Source organism: Carex rostrata, chromosome 6 (assembly GCF_964058835.1).
Source record: "Carex rostrata chromosome 6, lpCarRost1.2, whole genome shotgun sequence".
Taxonomy (NCBI): domain Eukaryota; kingdom Viridiplantae; phylum Streptophyta; class Magnoliopsida; order Poales; family Cyperaceae; genus Carex; species Carex rostrata.
Window position 1 is genome coordinate 10307605 of NC_135923.1, and position 24821 is coordinate 10332425.

The 24821-nt window shown below is 32.9% G+C and overlaps 3 protein-coding genes across 3 annotated transcripts; 2 read left to right on the forward strand and 1 right to left on the reverse strand.

Moving 5' to 3' along the window:
* The first annotated feature begins 2026 nt into the window (after window positions 1-2026).
* Window positions 2027-3784, forward strand: LOC144556006 (uncharacterized). Its single transcript, XM_078304474.1, has 2 exons — window positions 2027-2187; window positions 2883-3784. Exons 1-2 carry the CDS (start codon window positions 2097-2099, stop codon window positions 3539-3541), a joined length of 750 nt encoding a protein of 249 aa, XP_078160600.1. The 5' UTR covers window positions 2027-2096; the 3' UTR covers window positions 3542-3784.
* A 423-nt stretch (window positions 3785-4207) lies between these two features.
* Window positions 4208-8755, reverse strand: LOC144556004 (uncharacterized). The gene is made up of 6 exons (XM_078304473.1): window positions 8198-8755; window positions 7230-7427; window positions 6579-6818; window positions 5916-6133; window positions 5311-5565; window positions 4208-4773 (listed from the first exon to the last, which is right to left on the reverse strand). The coding sequence occupies exons 1-6, from the start codon at window positions 8628-8630 to the stop codon at window positions 4486-4488; spliced, it is 1632 nt and encodes a 543-aa protein (XP_078160599.1). The 5' UTR covers window positions 8631-8755; the 3' UTR covers window positions 4208-4485.
* A 12981-nt stretch (window positions 8756-21736) lies between these two features.
* Window positions 21737-23486, forward strand: PDIL5-1 (PDI-like 5-1). Its single transcript, XM_078304475.1, has 4 exons — window positions 21737-21960; window positions 22226-22284; window positions 22382-22557; window positions 23206-23486. The coding sequence occupies exons 1-4, from the start codon at window positions 21835-21837 to the stop codon at window positions 23286-23288; spliced, it is 444 nt and encodes a 147-aa protein (XP_078160601.1). The 5' UTR covers window positions 21737-21834; the 3' UTR covers window positions 23289-23486.
* The last annotated feature ends 1335 nt before the right edge of the window (window positions 23487-24821 follow it).

Below are 24821 nucleotides of genomic sequence, written 5' to 3' on the forward strand. Positions count from 1 at the left end.
GAGTCTATGGTACTATGCATATTACGATTTGGCCCGTAATACGGCTTAATATTCAACTTTTCAAAATCCTAATGGTCGATCCGAACCGTTCATCTTGTTCTCCATATTAATATGTGTTTGGAGACCAAATTTTATATTTTTTTGAATTTTTTTTACTATTTGTTTAGATTTATTGAAAATCACTGTTTTTGGATGGTCCAGAATTTTCAGATCAAGTGATTTTCTAAATATCTAAAAAATAGTAAAAAAATTCCAAAAAATGTAAAATTTGGTCTCCAAACACATATTAATATGGAGAACAAGATGAACGGTTCAGATCGACCATTAGAATTTTGAAAACTCGAATATTGAGCCGTAGCACGGACCAACCCGTGATATGCATAGTATCATAGACTCACTCATATTTAAATATAAACTTTTATCTGATCAAATCGTTTGGTAAAAAATAAACGATTCAGATTTTATCATGAAATTATTTTAAGCAGTCTTGAATGTCGATTATTTTATTTGATCAGAACGATTTGATTTTAACCGATGCAAATTGTTCCAAACTTATTCTTAGTGAGGATTAAGATTTGAGATGTATCCAATCAATTTAGGAATGGGTAGTTCTTTAGATCAGATATTTAGATGTCAATGGATGTCTTTCTCTATTACTTACCTTGGTTTATCATTACATAAGAAAAAATTAAATGTCTCTGGTTAAAAATTTTTAGTTGGCAAGACTGAAAGCATTTATGTGAAGATTTTTAAAAAGTAGCTAATAGTCTCTGGACTTCAATTCTTCCAAAATCTCTAGAGAAGTCCCTATAAACTAATGTAGCAAAATTAGTAAATTTCAATATTAAATCTTATAAACCAATTCAATAAATAGTATAAACATACAAATTTCACAGAAAAAATTTCTCATTTCTGTGTGGTCCTCAATAACCTCTATTTTAACAACTTAAACTGCTTTGACCGGAACTACTTTTAGATCTTTGACCAGAATCACATCTAAAAAATCTCTAATAACTTTTCAAAATTAATAACTAACCATAAAAGGAAGAAGAGATACTCATGGTACTCCGAATAGCAAACAACAGAAAACAACTTTTTGTAAAATTACCATACCTTCAGGCTTTAGCTCTCTTAGGAGAGACTTAGATAGAAAAAGATGGAAAACAAATCTTTAAAAGAAAATGAAAAGAATCTTCATATTTAAAAGAAAAAAAAAAGTAGAAAAAGATCAAATATATACTTCTATCTATATACCTTAACAATATATATAAGAAATACAAATATTCATAAGCTAAGCTAAGTATGGTATTGTCATTTGTTTATAACTCTAAGATATAATCAACATATTTGTCTAGTACATAACAAAATAAAAATAATAAGTGTTTCTCTAGCATGATCAAATAAAATTACGGCGAAACTAACACATACATGAGTATTATTTATTTTTATTTTTTATAATTATTTTCAAAGTGACGCAACATGCAACAGTTTTCATAACCCACAATTTATGCAGTCAAATCTCTAACTTTTACACTTTAGTCCCTCATGTATTCCTAAATGAGCTAATTTTCTATTACGCGAAAATAGTAGTATAGATAAATTAATGCTTTTCGAGATATATAATTGACTCATTTACTAATATTCTATCACTTGATATTAGATATTTCATCGTTAGTGTTTTAGTGGACTACTTGCCAACTAACCCTTAAAAAAATGTTAGATTTTAAAGTAGTCTTTGTGAAGTTGTGAATTTCAACACTAGAGTTGAGTTGTCCCTAATTCGTTTCTCCCAATGTCGACAAATTATTTTGTCAGGTTTTAATTTTTTATTTGTCCGGTTTTTGATAAAACGAAACACAACCAAAAAATAATAACCGAAAAACTTAAAATTATCAGTCGAACCGAACAGTTTGAACCGGAATCCAAACCAAATAATCCAGTTTGGCGTTATTGGGCCGTGGCGAACAGAGTACTCTTAACACCGGCCCAGCTTAACGAAAAACGGTTCCTCCATTTTACACTCGGAAGTTTTCTGCCAGAGAAGAAAGTCAGATCAGCAGAGAGCAAAATCAGCGCCGCAAACAAAACGCATCGAAATGGCGTTGAGACAACGATCGGCTTCGGTCTACAGCCTCATCGTGCGCCAGTGTCAGGTGAAGGCATCGCCGACTGTTGGTTTCTGCTCAGGCAAGTACCTTCGCCCGTCCTTTCTCTTATAGGGTTTTTCAATCAAGAGCATTTTGGATCACACATAATGAGCTGATTGGTTGTTATGTAGATTGGTTTCTGTTATATGTTCCGGTTATCTTGGTCAGAATCCTTGCCATTGTCGATTCATTCATTCTTCTAAAAATAACCGCCCGGGTTTCTATATCTAAGCAGGGGTTTTTAGGGTTTTGAGTAGGTCTTTTGGGACCAGGCAATGGATCTAAGCATTACAGCACCAATTTCCAGACCTGAGCTCAGTTTCTTAGCTATGATTCCTCTTGAATCAATTCTACCTACTTGTTTTTAAAAAGAGGAGCTTCTAAAAGGACCAAAAGTTTTGTTTGCTTATTATTATCTCAGACAATTCCTTTGTTGATGCAAAGGATATACTACCCGTCTGTACCCACTGATACCAGAACTAAATTCACAGTACCAAGCTTTCAGAATACCATGAACTATTAGTGCTTCCTTTTGCCAGAATTAGATTATTAGTCTAGACTCTAGAGTAAGCAATTAGATCTGTATATATGGGAAAACACAAAAATGAGCAAATTAATCCATCTTAGGTCATTCTTATAACATGATGACTGATCTATTTAGTGACTTCCATAATATTTAAATAATTTATTATAGTAGTAATAAATCTTACTTTATTTGACCCCTTTTTTTACCAGATTCTCCTGTTCATAACTTCAGCACATGGAAACAGTATTTCCCAACCAGTCCAACCTCTCCATTGAAACTCACCAACTTCATATCACCCGTCTATTCACTCACCCAAAGCCGACCCGCATCTCAGGCAACCGAGTCCAAGATTGCCATTGGGCCTGAACTCAAGAGAACCCAACCTGTAGAAGGAAAAGAATCTGGCCTCGTCTATGTAGGCCCTATCTCATCAACCATCAAGAAAGTCAAACTCCTCTCTCTTTCAACATGCTGTCTCTCTGTTTCACTTGGTCCTGTCATAACCTTCATGACTTCACCTGAAATGAATGTAATACTAAAAGGTGCGGTGGCATCTACGGTAATTTTTCTTAGTGCTTCTACCACTGCTGCCTTGCACTGGTTTGTCAGTCCATACATCCACAAGCTAAGGTGGCAACCTGGTTCGGACAGCTTTGAGTCCGAGATGATGTCGTGGCTTGCGACACCTCTTAGGAAGACTATAAAATTTGCTGAAGTGAGAAGGGCCGACACAAACAGGCCTTTTGTTACTTTCAAGGCTGACGGCAATTATTATTTCGTAGATGCCGATCATTTTCAAAATAAGGCTCTCTTGGCAAGGCTTACACCAGAGAAGGGTTCACAAGAATCTGCTTTCAAAAACTTGTAAGGGTGAACTTATTTAGGAGCTTGTCGGCTTCATATTTTTGGTACTTCTGAGAAACTAGACTGCTTTATGTTTGCAAGGAGCTTTGTTGAAGCTATGGATATCTTTGTTTGGCTATCTTGCTTGCTGCAGAATAAAGTAAAACTGCAGCTTAAACCTCATGCGCCTGTGTTTTTGAGGAACAAATTTTCTCTCGTGTGATTTTTCCCCAAATGACCTTAACAGTTGTTGGTCTGTTTGGAAAAACAATACTCTTTCACTGTATTTTTTTCGTGGCTATTTCATTTTTGATGGCGAGCAATTAGTGTGCTGGATGTATAATGCTTGCACCTGCTATAAACAAATTCCAGAAGTTGCTTTCTATTTTTCTTGTTTTTTACATGGATTTTCGTCGCACCAATCACGTCAAGTATGATATGTGCTGTCATCTACTGTATGCTGAATCTGGATGCACATGTGGAACAGTAGGTACCCTAAACGAGGTTGGTAATTGGGCGAGTGTTATTTTTACTCTATTCGTGTTAGCTAGTATTAATTGATGTTACCATGAACTAGGGTTACAGGGAATTATTTTTTTCTGAGATCATTACGCAGTAAGAAAGCTGTTCTGATCAGCAAAAATGCAAACTACTTGTAAAGTACAAGAAACTTATGTTGTAAGATTAAATGTAATTATGAACTTCTATGGATTGACTTGGCTTACAGATTTACATAATAAAGCAACTCTTTGTCAATGAAAAGGTGACAGGCTTTTCAAAGTGAAACCCATCATCCGCCTAATATAAAGTTGTAAACCTAGCGTTTTTCTTGCAACGATGTCAGTCAATCAGACATTCTCAGGATTCATCAACCAGCTAGAATCAGAAAAATAAGACCTATTGGCACTAACAGATGGGTATAGAAAGAAAATCATAAGAAAACTATATATATCCAGATCAAGAAGTTTGTTATTCCTGTTCAGTACTATTGTTTGTCACCGTCTCTTCTGTTGTTGTCTCTCCTGGTATAGTTGTCTCTTCGGTGAACTCTGCTGGTGGTTCATCGATTTCTTGTTCTATTGCAAGGGGACCTTGTGGGATCCCAAAAAGAGTAGAGAAAATTTGTCTATGGCACTTGTCACAGAAGCAAAAGTATGAAAAATGGCCTTCTCCATGTAGTATATGGACTGTTGCACCTGGAACTACCCTCCTCACAAACTCAGTCATGGATGGAGGCACCACTGTATCATCCATCCCCTGTAAAACCGCATAGGCCAAGTCAGCACTTCTTTCTTTTTCCAAGTATTAAGTCAACATGCTATTATATATTAAAACTTGCGTAGTTTGATCAGGTCCTATTTCTGCTAATAGTTTGAATTGTTTTTGGTCCATCCTTTTTGGTCTGCTATGAAAAGTTAAGATGCATAATTTTATTTCTCAATGCTGAAAAGGGATGCCAATGTCTACAACTGATCAGGTTCATTATCAGGACTAACAGCATGTAACGATACTGGACAAAAAAAATTGCAGTCCACCCCAAGCAGTGGCAGAGCCACAGTAAAGGAATGGGGGTCAATTGACCCCCATTTGCTTTAAATTTTTTTTTAATTGTGCCTTATTTTCTATATAATTTATAGTAAAATTCTATGGGCAGTGTAAAATTGACCCCATTTGTAGCAAGAAAATTTCATATGATTGACCCCATTTATGTTTGACCCCCATAACTTGAAAGTCTGACTCCACTCCCCAAGCAACTTAAATAATAAGAAAAATAAGAAAACATCCTCAACGAACCTGCCACACATGTATCGGGCCTAGAAAGCCAGTCCACTCTTTTTCAGCCGGGCTAAGCAAAGACTTGAGCAATGACAGAAACCCTCTCCCTTCTTTTTGTTTCTGTACTTGTAGGTCAGAGAGTGTAAACCCCCAGTCTGATACCTGAATTACAGCCTCCTTTACAAAGGGATCTGCATCACCTTGCCGTACCGACTCAGCCACATCCTTTTCCCACAAGTCCCTGAAAGCTGGCTCTTCTAGAAGCGATATGTCCTGTTGAAAACTAAACTAGTTTACAAGTCTTTAATTGCAAATGGCATTCTAGATCAAGCCATTGATTATGCTGGTCTGAGAATTTTTTTTGTTAATCCTGAGTTGCCAATCATACTGGTCAGGAAATATTGTGGCGTCAGGCTTTATGGAAAAAATTACAAATCAAAGAAAATTAAAACGTATAAAGCATTACAAGTAAACATTTCACATGTGCCAAAAAATGCCCTGAAAATGAAAATAATGAGGGAGGGAACATCCTATTAACCATGCCAAACTATAGTATATCTAAATGTAAACATGACCTTGTATAGTACAGTAATTAGATTTCTTTCTCAAAGTAGACATATAACCTTCTTAACTAGCGACAAAGAAAGCCACTTCTCAGGCTGGCCTTCAGTCCCTGAGAGAAAGCTCCTTCGGTAAAAGAAAGACAGAAGGGATGGAAATTTGCGTGCTAGAGTGTACATGAATTTCCTCCCTGCTGTCCATTTCTCCCATGTTTTGCGCCTCTCTTCCTTGTTCATACTTGGGTCATATGGATTCACCATTGGAGCAAACATCGCCACCCCTGTATTTAAACCATTTGTCATAATAATTTGGAACAGAAGACAAATCAGGAGTTTTTATAAATTTCTGCATATAAATTGTAACAAAATGTATTTATTTTTTCCATATCCTTAATAATCTGCTATATCCTATGGCTTCAGATATCCTCACTTTTATTTTTCCTGCAAAGGGCCTATTAGAAAGAAAATTTTAAATTGTCTGGCAATAACTATTCTTTTAAAACTGAAATTCATCTTTATATTATCTGGTGCCATGTAGAGCACTATAATTTAAGTCAGCTTTTTTCAACAACTACCCAGCTACATTTATAACTACTAAATATAACTAAGTACAGAAAAAAAAATTGGGGTACAGAAATTTTTCTTTCAGCTCACTTTGTCCTTCCCCTTCTCCCTTTTGTAAGAACATATTCTTTTACATTTCTATGCGAGAATAGGGGGGCTTACCAGCTAGATTGTCGGGTATATATCGAACAGCAGCCCATGCATGGATGGCACCACCCGAGTACCCAACAACCCAAAACTTGTTATTTATTCCAAGAGAATTGGCCAAATGAAGCATATCAAGTGCTGATGTGTTGAGATTTCTATCCGGATGCGGGTCACTTTCCCCAAAACCCGGTAGGTCATATGTGACTAGATGGACACCAAACTCCTCCAGCAACGCTGGCCTCATCCCAGGTATCCCTGCATATGGTTTTATCATTTTTAGTATTTAGTTGACTGTCATTCCACATGAACTCGAGCAAAACTGTAGCAGTATATAAACAGCAACTCAGGTACACTGAAAAGCTCTTAAAAACTAGGACTGGTAAAGTCATACTGCAATGAAAACATACAAACAGAACATTTCTCTGGTTGCATGTGGTCTCACAGGAATGCAAATAGAGTTGCATGCTTATCGTCTTCCTTCAAAATTGCAAAGTGTTTCTACATGTAGCATGAAAACTGGTCAGCATAAATACTGGAAATGGCAAGAACCTTTATCAGAATATTCAACGCAACTCAGTTATCCAATATAATATACCTGAAAAAAAAAAAAGGCCTGAGCCAATGAATAAAAAACATTGCGAGATTGTATCATCCCATCTTACTTACCAGCCAATCTAGAGGAAAGAAAAGAATGTGGCATGATCAGGTTGAATCGAGCCAGCTCAAGCGGGACCCCCTGTTGTAGATATGCTAAGTGCCTCCCATCAGGTAGCTGAATTCGTGTAGCACTAGGGGGAGCAATATACATTTTCTTTGGTGCTTCCACTGTAGGGGCCTCATTGCTGCTACCGCCTATATTTAATACTGCATAAATAAATGATGTCAGCAAAGTGTGAAAAAATGTATATGTTTAGAAAATACAGTGTATTTGCACAACAACTAGAAGAAAACTAATCGTGTCTATGTATATGAACTGTGTTTGACTCGTATAGATGACTGGAAAGTAAAATAAAAGTTTAGACGAAATTTAAATTCTCATTGTTCAGTGAAACTAGTGGGGTATGAAAATAATTTAGCACGTTGTAAACCATTATCGGAATATAAGATGTAAAATAGTACTGATGATTACATAATTCTGAAGAATAGTTTAGATAAAAGTTAAGAAGTTTAGCCCCACGAAATAGTAGTACATCATTCAAGATGTAAAACAGTACTGGTTTGAAGAAAAGTTTAGCCCCAAATGCCTACATAAATGAACAATTAGATTCATCCCCAAATCAGAATTAGAAGATCAAAGATAAAAATCAATCAAGTGCAGGGAACAGATTAGTCTTAAGCACGGAATTAAAACAATTTGACGGTTTCGTCATCTTTCTAAAACAAACTGTTCGCCAGTTTTAGAAAGTGGAAAAAACGAAAATATTAAATTCAGCAAGAAGACGTTATTTCTCCGCTCGTAAATATGAAGAAGCACTCAAAAAGATCTCTACAACAGATATTCTCAAAATAATGTAAAAGCACGACAATGTACAGTTAGAAAAAACACACCAAAATTAGATTTACCCAGAATAAACACAATGAAGCCCTGTAAAATTAATACGTGTTACATACAAACATATCAATATACAATTTACCTATAAAAGCTATCAGGAACACTGAGATCACAACCGGCCACGCTTGTGCCGGCTCCTTATCCTCTGGTAAGTACTCGTTCAAGAAACTCAGCTTCTCCATTGCCTCTGACACTGGGCCCCGCATCTTCTTCACCAATTCCGATTCCTCCACTCCCTGCACGCTCTGCTTCGCAATGTCCCAGCAACCTCTTCCCAGCTCTCGCATCATCTCAGCCGTCGATTCAACGAAGCCCTTAATCTGATCCATCCAAGGCTCCTCCACTATCTTCTCCTCTTCGTACGCTAAAAAACCTTCCGTTTTGACCCCGTGTAATTGGCCGTTGTGGTGACTATCGATAGGATCACCGTTCGGGTATCGGATCCCTGTGTCGCCAACAAGTGTAGCAAGCTCCTCATGCCACGTCATCGCGGCGCCACCCGCTGGCGCCGCCATGGGTCAGCGTGAATGTAGTAATGGTGGGAAAAAAACGAGCGGTAGGCGGAGTGAATGAGGAGAGGGAGTAGGAGTTTCTCTTCTCCAGTGGAGAGCGTGAATCAAAAGCTAGTAAGAAATTATATAATGTGGGACCGCAAAAAATTGACGGTCGGAATTTTCGCTAACCGCTGAAGTACCGGGGTAACTGCAGTTTAGTAAATGAAGTCCCTGGGTAAGCCCGGCGTACGTATAACGCCTACTCCAGAAAAAAAATATTCCACAGTGAGTTCGATGTACAATCAATTTGCCGAAATTTTTATTAATATCCAATATTAAATTAGAATTAACAGAAATGCCCATGTATTTTGACAAATTATAAAAATGTCCAGGCCGTCCAAAAACTCAGTGGCTGATAAAAGAATTGGGCTGTCGAGATCGACGGCCAAAGTTTTTTTTTTTCCTTCGAAACAAGCTATATAAGTCTTGTTTCTCTCTCCTCCCACTCACAACTCACTCAAACTCAACAAGAGAGAAAACGAAAAAGAGAAAGAGGAAGAGGAATACGATAGCCAAGCAAGGATGGCATCTGGTAGTAAATCAAGGGCATCAGGTAGCCAAGTAGAGGCAGCGAGTAGTCGACTCCCGTCTTTTGCAACTAGTCGGTTTCTCGAAATTATTTTCAGGCGTATTTGATTTAAACTAAATTATATGCATGTTGTGTACTTATTTATTTAGATGTAGCTTTGTGAACTATTTTATTTGTAATTTATGTTAACTTTATTTGTATGGTTTGAACTACTTGATTTAGACTAAGTTATGAGTAAGTTGAAAGTCAGTTTTTATAACTTCAATGTTTTTTACCATATTCAAAAATTAATTCTAGGATTTTTAATAAACCAAAAATTGGTTCTTTTAATGAAAATATAGAGAAACATCAAGTCTACATGCATGCCAATTTTTGTGATTTATTGATTTTTTAAACGAGGTCAAAAGTTTGTCCAAAAGTAGAAACAAATGAGGTAATTTGTCATTTTGAAAAGATGAACTTCAGAAATACATTAAAATTCGACTACAATGTTTTACACAACCTACAGCACAAACACTAAATTGATGAAATTAAAACTCCAGTACGAAATAGTAAAACCCTAATTTATCAAATTTAAAACCCTAAAATCATAATTTAAGCATTAGTAATCTTACTTCTTAATAGTTGGCTATGGATCAGTGACAGCAAACGAAGTGCTAGCTTTACCAGTACAAGTACAAGTAACAAAGTCCCTGTCCGATGTTAGAGGCTCTCGATCAACCATTTTTTTTCAAACTACAGCCATAAGAACGTTCCACAAAATCATCGTTTGAAATTTCATACTGAATAGGTTGCCTAAAAAGTTTCTCCACAAACCAGATTTGATAGTTTTTTTCTCATTTTTATCTCGACCACTTATTGACCCTCCTCCTGCTACACTACGATTGGACAATCTACCTCAGTTGCTACTGTTCATTTTTTTTTGCCTCAAATCAGTTTCGAAATCGCCTCTTCTCTTCCTCTTCTTTTTTTTTTCTCTTTCATTGGATTTAAGTGAATTGTGAGCGAGAGGAGAGAGAAACTAAGAACTCAACGGCCCAATTCTTTTCTCGACTGCTAAGTTTCTCATTGGCCTGAATATTTTTTTAATTTTTAAAATAACGTGGACATTTTTATTAATTTTTATTTAATGTTGAATATTAAAAAAAATGGCGGATCAATTTGGACCATTGCAATAATGTCAGATTTTCTTTTTCAATAATTCATATTATTATGTTACTGATTAGCGAAACGAATAAAAATAAAATTTTAAAGAGAGAAAGAGACCCAAATTTTTATTAATATAAAAAGTATGTAGAATTTAAATTTAAATTTTTACTTAATATTTAATTTTTTTATCCAATTCAGAGAATAATTCTCTAAATCCAAATTTTCTTTTTGGAAAATTATTTTCCGGAAAAATATTTAGATTTTTGAAGAATAATTTTCCATATTTGTATTTTTTCATTTTTTTTAATTAAAATAGAAAATGTTATGATTTATTTTTTTGTATTAAAATATTAGAAATATCTTTTACATTTCTTTAAAAATAGATGGAATATTATATAATTTAATTTATTAAAAAGATTGCGACAAATAATCCTAATCAACAATTTTGAGGCTGAATTTTTTACTGTTGTAAGAAAAATTAAAATATTCCTTTGTGTGTTATTGAAAAAAAATAAAATTATTTTGAATATAAGTTATTAATTCCAGTTCAAAAGTCACTTGTAAGTAAATAAAGAAAATGTTGTGGTCCTTCTAATACATTTAAATTCTAAGATATTGTATCTATTTTGAAAAAAAATAATGATAAATAATTTCCTCAAAATTGTTATTTTTTTTAAATAAAAGAACTATAATATATTTTTGTATTTAATTAGAAGTGACTTTTGAATCAGAATTAATAACTCAAATTCAATTTTTTTTTATTTTTTCTCAACAACACACAAGAATTTTTTTTTATTTTTTCTTACAGTTGTAGAAAATTTGGCCTGAAAAATATTGATCTGAGTTATTTATCGCAGTCTTTCTAATAAATTTAATTATATAGTATTCTATCTATTTTCAAAGAAATACAAAATATATTTCTAATATTTTAATACAAAAAATAAATAAATCATAAAAAATTATATTTTAATTAAAAATTAGAAATACAAATTCGGAGAATTATTCTCCAGAAATCTAAATCCGGAGAATTATTCTCCGGATCTGCGTTATCCAAACCGCTTCCGGATCCGGAGAATAATTTTTCGAAAAAAGCTTGGATTCTGATAATTCTTCTCCGGATTGAGTAGATTTTGAATTTTTCTGAATTTAGATGCAAAATGATAAATTTAATATTAATAAAAAGTTCAGAGAAAGAGATATCAAATAATCTCTGGTGGAGGGGTTCATCGTTCGATTTTCTGTGTAATCTAAAAGTTCTAAATTATCTCTTTTTTTAGAGAGAAATTGAGGGTCAATCTCTCAAGTTCCATTAATAGTTGACATCAAAAGTATCTATTTTTGTTACAATGTTCAAAAGAACTTATTATACGATAATGATAAATAACTGAAAGTAAATAGCAAAAGACATGATAGATAAAAGACATAATGTAATATCAGGGCGTGGCGTACCAGTCTTTAAAGTCTTGTGTAATTTCTGTCAGCAGTGCATACACTGATTTTACTTCATCTCTAAAAATCCTCCTGCATCTCTCTCAAAACTATGAAACACACACACCGCAGTCTGCATTCTTTCCTCCAAATAATATGGAAAATCAATGTGGAGATAGACTGCAGTGTGTTTCAAAGTTTCTACACAATGATAGATAATGTAATGGAGATAACGAAGTGACAAATTAGAAACTCTCCTATTAAATATCCAAATAAATATTAATTATGATATCTTTCCTCCACTCTTCTCTCCTCTCCTCTCCCTCTACTTTCCATCAAGACAAGGTGGGATCGATGAGCAATTTTTTAAATGGCAACTCAGTTAATTTGTATTGATAAACTGATAAAAGAATAGATGAATGTAGATAAATGGGTACAAAATTTTTATCGGTAACTCAAAAAATTTATGCGAGGACCTCTGTCAAAATAAGATCACAAGTTTTTCTAAAATTTCAATACCTGATATACTCGTCTATTATCGGTATTTGGTACGGCAGAATTATATCAAGGAGCGAAAAATCTACTATTCCAAACACCTATTATTTTTGAAATTATCTTTCATAATTATCTTCTATATTTAAAATATATAGAAATATTTAAGTATCTCAAAAAAATTGCAAAATATGTACACAGCTCTTTCAAATGGTTATAACGGCGTGTATCATATTGTTTGTAAATTTTTCTTGCGCCTTGTAATATAGGTACATTAAATTGTTTCAAAATTAAAGATACCTGAGAAATATAGTTTAGACAGTTTTGTAAAACTTGTATCAAATATGTTAATATTTTAATTTAAAATGCCAGGGCAGAATATTAAAGTTATCACGCTAAGCTATAGGCAAAAGAAGTTGAGTGGTGTCATTATGTACTTAAATTAGGAATTCATATTGTTTGAAGAGATGAGCTACGGTGAGCTATAGAGTAAAACACGTTTATACTCCACGCAATATCTTCATTTTCAAAGTTCAAATAGCCGATTCGAACCTTCAAACATGTTTCTTCATAATAAAATATGCTTGGAAACTAAATTTTATATTTTTTTTTGAATTTTTTTACTATTTATTAAGCCACTTTGAAAATATGAAAATTCAGGCGAACAGTAAAAACAGTAAAAATTTCTCAACCACTGGATCGGCGATTTTCAAAGTGGCTTAATAAATAATAAAAAAATTTCAAAAAATGTAAAATTTGGTCTCCAAGCACATTTCAATATGGATATCATGTTGAGCGGTTCAGATCGGTTGTTAGGATTTTCAAAATGGAATTTTTTTGCCATGGACTAAAAAACATCTCTTACTTTATAGCTCACCATAGCTCATCTATTGTTTGAATTAGTGTTGTAAATAATGGTATGTGGTTTGAATACATATATATTTCACGAGAGACACTTAAATTCTAATTTAATAATTATTTGAACTCATTTATTATAAAATAAATCAATACAAAAATAAATATTTATAAATTATTCTATTATATTAAAAAAAATCATTTTTTACTGCTTAATTTTATATTAAAAAAAATAAAAAATCACGAATTTAGTATATAGACATGTCACTCATCAGATTAGATTGATTTTGACAATTTTAATTCAAAATTTATAACAAATTCAATAAATTTAGAGCTAAATTCACCAACCATCTTAACAAACTCATGTACAAGTTAGCTTCACTCAGAAAATATTCTATCATGACTTGAGCCCACTTGTTTTAACTATATTAAAAGAAAAAGCAGTCAAATATGAAATATATCACGCTAGACTATATATTAGGTAAAATAATATAAACTCGTGTCTGAGACTCTGAGTCCATACCAAATTCAGTCTCACTTGTTTCATTGAATATCAAATTTGGTCAATCAAATTAAGTAGTCTAGAAAGAGAAGATTTTAACAGAGTAGTTTTTTTTTTTTTTAATTATATAGTCCGTGAAATTTAAATTGCTCTGTAAAAATCTTTATCCCCATAAGCGATCAAACTTCACTGCTGACCTTATCCATTAGTCCATGACTCGGTCTATTTACTTCCATGAACCGTGGCTACCTGTGTTTTGGCCACCGATTGCCAACTTGCCGTCTTTAGACGGAAATGGACATACAAAAAGGAAAATCAACGAGTGGGAAAACGGCGATCTGACTGTAGTGACGGGGAATGGGGAGAGGTGAACTGACAGATGTGGGTCCGTTGACACGTTGGATTTTATGGGTCTGCCAATGGCCGCGTATCAGCTACGCTTTTATGAAGGCCCTCTCGGGATCCACCTGTTATAGCCGGTCTTTCTATTTAGATCATCGGATGCAGCCGATGGAACAGCTGACAGCATTACTAAACTTGAAGACACGCGTCCCATAGCGGGAGCGGGATAATCGACAAGGGCAGTTTTGGAATTGTAGGGGAATTAAGATGGGAATTTGGACTGTGAATTTTGTCGGGATCCAAGACCTGGTGTGCTTCTGCCTCTTTTATGACAGAACAGCGAATAGCTTTTCTAACCACTGAGAGAGTTCCAAGTAGTCTGTTACGAGGCTTGACTTTGCTTTGGATAAACCGATCGTTAAAATGGTTAATTAATTTCGGGTGGTGGATTAGTTGTGGTGTACGGGTCATCTCCAGTTTCCTCAAACTGGATTGATACTGGAATCCTGTCATTCAATTTTTTTTTAATGAGTAGCGAATCTATTTTTCAACGCATCAATTTAAGAAAATTGATCGTGCATATTATTGCTGGAGAAAAACAAAAGACTCAAAAGGTTGATATTCCTAGTGCCAAGATAGTGACGATATAAAAAAAATAATAATAAGTACATGGAATATGCCTATCAAAATGGAGAAGCTGATTAAAATATTCCATAGATGCCCATGCATGGCTACAGTATACAGTGTTTGTAAGAGACTGGATGCTAGAGGGAATCCAGACCAGCGGGTAAGCACAAGCTCTGCCACCGGATTTTATTTCTGTTTGTTTTGGCTTTTATATCCAAACCACCGATCGAATTTCTTACGTGGGTATTTTGTTTCTACTTGTGGAAAAACCGGTGGGTGAGAAGTCGTTTTGGACCGTACGATGGGACTTTGGACCGGCTTGATGATCAATATATATCATTGAAAAGTGCTTGTGAGGCTCAGATTAATGGAAGGTGTTAAAGTTAGAAAGGAAAGGAGTGAGTTAGTTGAGGAATAGAGATAGTGGGGATCTGCTTTTGCATAATTAAAATGCATACAGATCCGAGGAATCAATTATAACGCTTTTGTTCAACTCAGAGAATAAAAATATGTGTAACGCTTTTGTTTGCCACGAGTAAAATTACAAGAGGAACCTCTCGGAAATGGGAATCCAACTCTGCTGTAATGAGGCGGGCTTAGTCAGAAATTTTATCGGTGGTAATCAAAAAATAAATACCGGTATAATGAGAAAGTTATGGACTGCAGTTTAAACCGATTCAGACTGTGAATTGTCTAAAATAAGTAAAAATAATAATTAAAAATAAACAACAAACTGATTATATATAGACTTAGAAATAGACAATGTCTATACTTGATTTAATATGACTCCATCACTAACTATAATGTCAACACTTGAGCTATGTTACATTGCAATATACAAGTCCTCTTGTATATTGGACTGTAAATCGTTAGATCTAAAGTACTTAATATGTTTTCCATATTAAAATATGTTTGAAGACCATATTTTATATTTTTTTAGAATTTTTTTTTATTATTTGTTTAGAATTTTTGAAAATCTTTATTTTTCATAAATTTTTGGATCATAAAAAAACAATAATTTAAAAAAAAATTCAAATTGAACGGTTTGAATTGATTGTTTGAAAATCAAAACTAATAATTTATAGTCCAATATACAAAAAAACCTATACATTGCAAGGTACCCATAACCCAACTCTATATATATACATATATGAGGAGGGATCCAATACCTCATGTTTTTTCATACCTCATATTTTATATTTTCGTTTTCAAAGTCTAAACTGTTGATCTGAACCGCTCAATATGATATTTATACTAAAATATGCCTGGGGATGAAATTTTATAATTTGGTCTGAAATAATTTGATAAACAATAATTCAAATTCAAATTCAAATTGAACGGTTTGAATTGATTGTGCTTGGAGACCAAAATATATAAAAAAAATTCGAAATAGAGGTATATAAAAAATTGTATTATAATTGAAGTAATTTAAAAGGAAGTAATTTATCAATATCAAATTAGAAAATGAGTAATATTTCCGAGAAGTTGCCCTCTTGTTTGTTTTTTCTACCACTAGTGGGCTAGTGGCCCAGCTAATTATTACCACTTGTTCATTTTTCACAGTATAATGTGTGTTGCTGAGGTCAGTGTGCAGAGGTTTAATTTTTAAGATTTCGTTGTTTATCGAGTCAGGTCTATCTATATCCAGTTTCATTTTCAATGAATCGGATGACTTGTCATCTTTATATATTATATTAAAAAAATAGATGCTGATGAAATTAAGAAATTAAAGCTAGCCACTTATTTATTGTAACTAATGTATATATTTTTTTTCTTTTGTGCAATAAACACAACAGACAGTTGAGGAAAAAGGAACAATATATATATAGTAACATTTTTTTTTTTTAAAATGAATAACTACCTGATTCATTAGAAAGATAGTTGTTCTTACATAAGAGATAGCACCAAGTTCATAGAGGGTACAAAAGATAGCTAGAAACATAGTAGAGCAAAGTATGCAAAACTAATAAAATTATGACACAGCACAAAAGAGAACATGACTAAGCAATTAGACTAAACCAGTGAAGGGCAACAAAACTATCAAAAGAAGAATTAGTAGCTTCTAAAGGTGACTCAGTAGAAGAAAGAGGAACAAAGACACCTTGATTATCCAAAAATACAACATCAATAGCCTCAATTTCAGCTCTATCACGAAGATAGTGTGACAAGTCAGATCCTTCTAAATCAAGATCATGGCCGGCTTACTCTGAATTTAATGAGTTGTTAACCCTTTCCTGGGTATCTAAATTCGAGATAATAATCAAGGAGTCTGTCTGATTCAAAGAAGAAATATTCATAGATAAAATTAAAGTTAATTTGAAAAAATAATCATCTAATTTATTTTTTCACCAAAAAGAAGTAAGAACAATAATATGAAGATCTAAAGAGAAATTAGAGAGAATAACAGCATTCTGAAAACAAACTTTGTTTCTTGCTAACTAAATAATCAAAATAGTAGCAGCTTTAATCATTTCAAACATCTAATAACCATAATTCTGAGATGGAGATACAATTAAAAGTAAAAGAGTTATGTTGGGCAATCCTAGACCAAATAAAATGAGCTAATGGACAAGTCACAAAGAGATGATCAGTTGATTCAAAGTCTCCACATAAGAGACAAGATGTGTCACCTTGCCAACCTTTCTTACTTAGGTTTTCCTAAGTTAAAATTTTATTTTGCAAGACCAACTGCTTAAAAACTTTAAGGGCCTGTTCGGCCGACAAATGGAAATGGGCGCGGGCGCGGGATTTGAACTGAAAAACACTGTTCCCGTAGGAAAAAAAATATTCAGTTGAACTGAATTTTTTTTTTCCCACGTGAATAGTGATTCGGCCGAACAGGCCCTAATTTTGAGAAGAATATTAACACTCCAAAAAGTATTATAAGACTCATTGGGAATTCCCCTATTTACAGGTACGTTCTAAGTATACAGAATGTACTATGAATTTGCCAAAAGAACCCCGTCTTCATAATATATGGTCAGATTTGAAGATGTCAATGAAAACCTTATCAAAAGTAATAGAAGATTGTAGAAGTAATCATTCAGTGAGATAAACTTCAGTTAACTGTCTATTAAAAATTAAAGTAAGAATAAAGTTATGGAATGCATCAAAAACTGAAATAACATATACATAGATTATTTAAAATACACAGAGAAAAATTACAAATGCATTGACTTCGATGCACTTTATTTAAAAATAAATAAATAGAAGAATAGAAACGCATCGCAAACAAAATTCTAAGAATTAGGTTCATGCGTGTTAGATTAGCATATGAAATAGAGAAATTTTTATTCATATAAAATATTATAAAACAATACAGGTAAAGAGAGAGTAACTTCAATTTTTCATGCATAGGACCACTAGAAATATTTTCGATTTAATTTTTTGCCAGAAAAAATTCTACCGATCTAATTTTTCTTTTAATAAACCTGTCTGGATTCCTCTATGGCAACCAAGGCAAGGAATTTGAAGGTTTTTTTTTTAAGTCTAAAGTTTGTCTGATTTATAGCAACCGAGCAACAAAAAAAATGATTTTTTTCCAGTCCAAAATTTGAATCATAAAAAATTATATGTCATTCTATGTATAGAAAATCGAAGGTAATCTTTCTCTTTTTTTTTTCAATTTTATTTTATAATATTTTTTATGAATAAAAAATTCTCCCTGAAGTAGGTACTAGAAACTGTGAAGTCAATAAAAGGATTGAATTGAGTGAAAAAGGAGGAACTTAAATCAAATTTAATGAGTCTAATCAGCATCCATAGTGGTATTAATAGCCGTAACATCAATAAAAAGGATCAAACTGAGTCAAGGATAGAAGATAACATGCGAAAGAAGGATTTTCTTTTTCTTTTTCTTTTTTTTTTAGACTATGGATAGAAGGATAAAGTGGATAATGCATCATAAGATGAAGAAATGAGGTGTTCATGACCTGTCCTGTTGTAGTAAAAGAGAAAAAGTGGTTGAAACAAAAAACAATATTGTATGTTAGGTACCACGCTGCACATGGTGGGGCCTTGAGCAGTTTATCTTTCACTCTTTTATCGGTCTAAAAAGAAACAATTAAGGAAGATTCTTCTAGACCTGTTGCATTTGGTATTATTGGTTGTTGGCAAATGATTTTATTAGCAAACGATTCTTCTATGAATAATTGTGCATTTTGATATCACATTTAAAATTTGTGCACATCAATATAATTTTTACAAGTTCTTAATGACTAAAATAAACTGAGATGTTGTAACGTTTTATGTGTGCAAAAAGAAAATAATTGTTGGAATAAATTTTCAAAAACAATTTGAATAGTTAACAATTAATAAATAAATTAAATTAAATTGAAAGGATAATATCTGAATCGTAATAGTAGCATTGTCCTTAAGTGTATTATGTCTTTAGCGTGCAAGATTTGAAATTGCCATCGAGATAATCCGGAGATGTTGCAACTTAGAATTTAATTAATTTGAGACAGAACAAAAATGAAAAATAAATCAAAGGAAACTTGAGCAAATAAAAAAAATGTTGTTTGTTTCTTTTTATTTTTATTTCTCTGATACAATAAAGAGGAGAGACAGGGTTTTTATTTTAGATACTCAACGGAGAGAGCAAAGAGAATTCAAATGAGTACAGAAATGCATGCTTCGAAAGAATGTGCAATAATTAAATAAACCATCCAAATCTTCCAATAACTCTTCATGATAGGGTAGGCATATCGACACTACAAATGTTTATATTAACACAACAATTTTACAAAAATTTAATGTATGAACAATTTTAACCCTCATTAAATGTTTCTCTAACTACCATTTTGTTCATAATGTAATTAATATAGTGGTCATTAAATTATTTAGTTTCCATAATTACTAGATTTTTTTTCCCTTTTTTTTATATTTTGCATTCATATAAAATCAAAAGCTACATAAATTTGTTGATCTTTCCTTTTTCTCATGACTCATGGTGCGTATTTAACTTTTTTTGTAAATTTATTTATTTTTATATTAAGATACACTTGCTTTAATAAATGATATATTCCAACTCAAACATTTTTTTAAATTTTTTAAATTTTTTTCTTCTTTATTTTGATACTTATAATCTATTAGTCTATTTTAATTAAAATTGTTAGCAATTTTTTTATTGATGTTTTGTAATTAATTTATATTTGTTAATTGAATAGATCTATCAATCCCCTAACTTATCAGAAGAAAACCTTGAAAATCAAGTTTTGAATTATGCAAGTGAAAGCAATCAACTTCTTAATTTGAAGTTTGAAAATCGTGATGATATACTTCTTGTTGTTCGTAATTTATATGGTGCTAAAAGCTATCTGTGCTAACAATTTGCGGATTGCGACCAAATAAATTTGTTAGTTTGTAGTCTTTTGTTGTACTTTTAATTTATTATTTTAATTATAATTTATTATTTTAATTATAATTTATTATTTTAATTATAAGTTGAATGTCAAATTATTCATGATAATTTGCATTCAATATGTTTTTTTATATAAATAATAATGTTGTTTTCTTAGTGTTATTGCGTAAAAAAAGAAGAAAAAATGTTAATAGACAAACTTTTTATAGTAAATTGTTAAATATTTTTTTGTGAAGTTGTATAAAATAAATCGATATATACAATGTTGATAAATTTTAATAATATAATAAAATCAATTCATTGTTGTAATTTTCTCAAAAAATCTTAAACATTTGATTAAAATAAATAATGAATACTTATTATACGATAACATAACGTTTATAAACATATTTTATTATAACTTTTAAGGAACATATTTTAAAATAATATATGATAAAAAAAACATATTTTTTATGAAGTAACATACTTTATAAAACATAACTTTTAAGGAAAAACAATTATGTGCTAATATATGAGAGAGAATTAGTTTTTAAAGGAAACACTTAATGAAGGGTAAAATTGTCTATAATAAAATATTTTAATGATGTTGTGTCAATATAAAATTAAGTTGTTTTAATATCATCACCCTTCATGATAGTGCATTACAGATAAATCTAGAAACAGGTGGTTGCTGGGTGTTCCGAGTGTTGGATACTCTGGTACATTGATTTTTATGTCCACTTCACAGGACTTTCTTTTTTTTTGTTCTTATTATTATTATTTTTCTGGATAGAAGTTGCCATTAAAGCTACCCGTTTCCATCAATACAGAGACAGATCAATTACAATACAGTGTCATATCAAAACAGAGAAAGCATGGATCTTACTGTAGGAAATAATTAAAAGGCTATGGCTATAAATCTCAGTATTTAGGAGTGTCAATGGTTACGATACGGGTAGGGTGGAACCATTTTCATATTCATACCCATTAAGAATTGACCTTACCTATATCTGTTAAAAATTTGCCTTACCTACCCTATCATACCTGCTAAATTAGCTGGTAACGAAACGGTAGTGAATAAATAACGAATAATACAAATATAATAGTTTTATTATTTTTACAAATAAACTATCAAAACTTATCATGTCATACATATGCAATCATAATTACTAATATAAATATGCAATTAATTGTAAGTAATAGTTTTTTATTAAGCAAAAAAAATCAAAATCACAAATATTTCTTCTAACAAATTCAATTCCTTAACTAAATAATAAAACATTCAAATAAAAAAGTAAAATGTTTAGCATAATATTCTTCTTATGATATAATTTATTTTATACAATTATCCGTTACCCAACGGATACGAAATAACCTTTAAACCTTCCCATACCCATTTATCTAACGAAAAAATTCTTACCCGTACCCATACTAAATAAGTTAATGAAAAAAAAATATTATCCATATCCGTCTTATCAAATACGATACGGACAGAGTAAACAGGTGTCATTGACACCTCTATCAGTATCAGCTTTGCCTCAGCCACATGTAACAAACACAAAGCCATAAATAATTACCTCCGATGCATCCTAGAGGGATCAATTTGGCACAAACCCCCTCAAAGATCCCAATTTTCCTTTGTAAAATAGCATGGCAAATTGGCAATCAATATCAAAATTGCGATAAAAAAAATGGTACCAGAAGGCGGCTCTTATTTTCTCTATTCCTCCTGGACCGGGCTTCTTACAACCTTCGGCCTTTAATGGATTTAATACGACCTAAATTTGGGCTAAGTTCGGGTCCAATGGCAATCGTCTAATACGCGACAAATCGGAGTTTGACATTTTTTTTCTCAAAAGAAAACCTGAGGCCTCGGCGGAGGCGAATCCGTACACCGACGATGGATCTGGTGCTCATGCGGTATCTTTGCCTCGCCTCGATCCTTCTCTTCTCGCTCGTCTGTGTTTCGCTTCCCCCAACGAGAGCAGAGGTTATTACTCTCACCGGGGAGACCTTCACCGATAAGGTCAATCACTCAATTGTTTGTGTTCTTTTTCCTTCGATTTCTTATTGTTTGTGGGAACCAAAAAATCTGGTTCGATCTCAGTTCTCTGTTCAAATTAGTACTTGTCTTGTCTTTTTCTCTTTAACTTTTTTCTGTGCTGATCGGATCAGAGTCTGAGGCGATGAGTTTGTATTGAATAACTTACTGTTGCCAATTCCTGGATAAATTATATTGATTTTGAAGCAGATTTTCAATGAAGTCAATCTTCTTCTTTTCTGCTTTTCAGGTCAAAGAGAAGGACACAGTATGGTTTGTGCAGTTCTGTGTCCCATGGTGCAAACACTGGTAACTAAACGTGCAATCTCTATTTGACTGTAAATATGTAATGCAAATTGCTTGATGGACATTTCCAATAAATATGAGTTTCTTTTTCAATTTTCAGCAAGAATTTGGGGACGCTTTGGGAAGATTTTGGAAAGGCAATGGAGGGAGAAGATGAAATAGAAATTGGCCAAGTGGATTGCGGTTTAGAGAAGGAAGTTTGCTCAAAAGCAGACATACACTCATACCCAACTTTTAAAGTTTTTTATGACGGCGAAGGAGTTGCAAAGTATAAAGGTACAATTTCTGAGGAAATCAGTGCTATTTTTGTTAACCTATCCTTATGTGACATTAGCTGCTTGAATAAATAATGTTTCATTTTGTAATTTTACTATTTTTTGTACCTTCTCTACTTTTGAACTTATGCTAGTTGATTGTTCTCGGCATCATTATTTGAAGTCCCAACTATCACCGCACCTATTTTGTACTGGTACAACCTGTTACAGTGGTATGGAGCTGCAACCATAACGATCTAAAGAGGCTTTATTTTTATAAGGCTCATTAATGCCTCAGTTAATTCTCTGAGCACTTGAACGGTTGAACCCAAAAAAAGCCAGAATAATAAGTTAAAAAATATTGACGAGTAAAAAAAAAAGAGTAAAAACTGAAATCCATTGGTTTCTGGTCAGGTTAATTTGCATACCAAAGCATGGATTATCCTATAGCGTATATTTAAGCTATCAACATGTACAACATGAGTAATATATGAAGTTCTAATAATTATAAGTGTCTTATATGACATACTAAGGCCGATTACCTAAAATTATATTTACCTAAACAATGGACATGTTACTCACATGCCAATATTCCTGAATATGCCAAAGCCTGTTCAGGGTAGTTATGAATGCCTAACGTACTGATCCTACCTTTTGCATCTTATTTCAGGCAAACGGGATATCGAATTGCTTAAGAGCTTTGTTCTTGAAGAAGCAGAGAAATTGGCAGAAAATCAGTTGGCAAGGGATTAACTTTGCTATGAGGGTAGTAATTTGTTTAGGTTGAAGCTTGTATGTTTTGGATATTTTTTTTTCTAATATTTATGGCTTAGGATTTTTTCTAGTAAAGAGTTATTGGTGTTTAAAATGCTGTTTATGCGGCTCTATATGTGTATGTGGTTACTCACTTGCTTAGAAAATAATATGCAGTCAGTGATATACGGATTCAAATATGCTGCCTTATAATTGACTGTGGCCGCATATGCAGGATGGTAGTTGATTATGCGAACACTTAACAATTTGTGGGATAGGCGGTTCCAAACATATGTTACGTAAAGTGCATATGTGGTTGCATATCATGTTTTTTTTTTTAGGAGAAGCCCTTAGGCATGGCTGCATATCATGTGAAATGATATAATAAAGCTGTATACTAAAACTGAATATATGGTTTTGCATATGAATCCATGCAGCATGCCGTTCTCTTTGGCATGTGTTACATACTGCGTTTTACCACCTGTTATTATTTTGACTGGGACGTGGGACGTTTCCTATCCATTATTTGGCGATACAATGTAAATTTCAACAACTCTTGTTGAGGATTTTGATATTATTCATATTCAGCACTTCATTACTGAGGATAATATTGCTTAAACTAATGGGATGATATTTGGGGAAATTTTACAATCACATGGTTTAATACAAAATATATTGATGGCATGAAATGAGGCTTTTTATCCGTCCATCCTCTTAAAAGAGTGCTGTTTGTTGCTTAGAGGTCATTCAGTGCTGGTGTTAAACCCTTGAACGGTCATTGTCGCTTGCAATCACCGTGGCCGAAATGATCCCATGAGAATCACGGCATCTGGCCTCCAAGATTCGGTGAGAATGCTCTTACTCGAGATTCATGTAAAATTTTTAAAACTTCGCATCCAAAATTAATGTATAAAATATAAATGCATAACACGTGGGCCACATGGCATGGTGCTGACTGCTGTGCGAGCAGAGGTCAAGGACTAGCGGCCCCGGTATGAGTCCAAACTGACCTCACTGGGTACAAAAACCCAAATCATGTTCTGATCACATCTAATAGATAGACAATTTTTTTTCTCCTATAGCACGATAATCGCTACTCGTTAGTACAAAAGAATGATTGCTATGTGACTATTTTCATGTTCTCCTATAGCACGATAAGAGATTGCTATGTGACTATTTCTATTTTAGAACCATGCTAGAACAAAGAATGAACTTGTTAGTTCCATTCAATCTTGAGTTCTCTGTCCTGAAAATTATTTGTTTGGATTCCTGGAAAGACCATAATGGTAAATTAGTTACAACATTGTTGCCGCCACTAGGCACTAGAACACCAATTGAGATGACTTAATGAGAATTTAGAAACCGCAAGAACATTCGGTGCTCTGGACCAACCGCAAAAAAATTCATCTTTATATCTGTTTATAATATAATTGACATACCTAAAGAAACAACTTTTATACTGTTGCAGTATTAACACTACACGTTGTGTTGGCAAAAGGAATGCTATTGTGATATTTATTTACACGGGCGGGA

Excerpts from the sequence above, each read along its gene's own strand:
- LOC144556004 (XM_078304473.1), bottom strand. The coding sequence starts at position 8,630 with ATGGCGGCGCCAGCGGGTGGCGCCGCGATGACGTGGCATGAGGAGCTT. Across the intron at positions 7,428-8,197 it reads GTTCCTGATAGCTTTTATAG|TATTAAATATAGGCGGTAGC; the intron begins GTAAATTGTATA and ends TTATTTATGCAG. Across the intron at positions 6,134-6,578 it reads TATACCCGACAATCTAGCTG|GGGTGGCGATGTTTGCTCCA; the intron begins GTAAGCCCCCCT and ends GTTTAAATACAG.
- LOC144556006 (XM_078304474.1), top strand. The coding sequence starts at position 2,097 with ATGGCGTTGAGACAACGATCGGCTTCGGTCTACAGCCTCATCGTGCGC. Across the intron at positions 2,188-2,882 it reads GACTGTTGGTTTCTGCTCAG|ATTCTCCTGTTCATAACTTC; the intron begins GCAAGTACCTTC and ends TTTTTTTACCAG.
- PDIL5-1 (XM_078304475.1), top strand. The coding sequence starts at position 21,835 with ATGGATCTGGTGCTCATGCGGTATCTTTGCCTCGCCTCGATCCTTCTC. Across the intron at positions 21,961-22,225 it reads GGGAGACCTTCACCGATAAG|GTCAAAGAGAAGGACACAGT; the intron begins GTCAATCACTCA and ends TCTGCTTTTCAG. Across the intron at positions 22,285-22,381 it reads GTCCCATGGTGCAAACACTG|CAAGAATTTGGGGACGCTTT; the intron begins GTAACTAAACGT and ends TTCAATTTTCAG.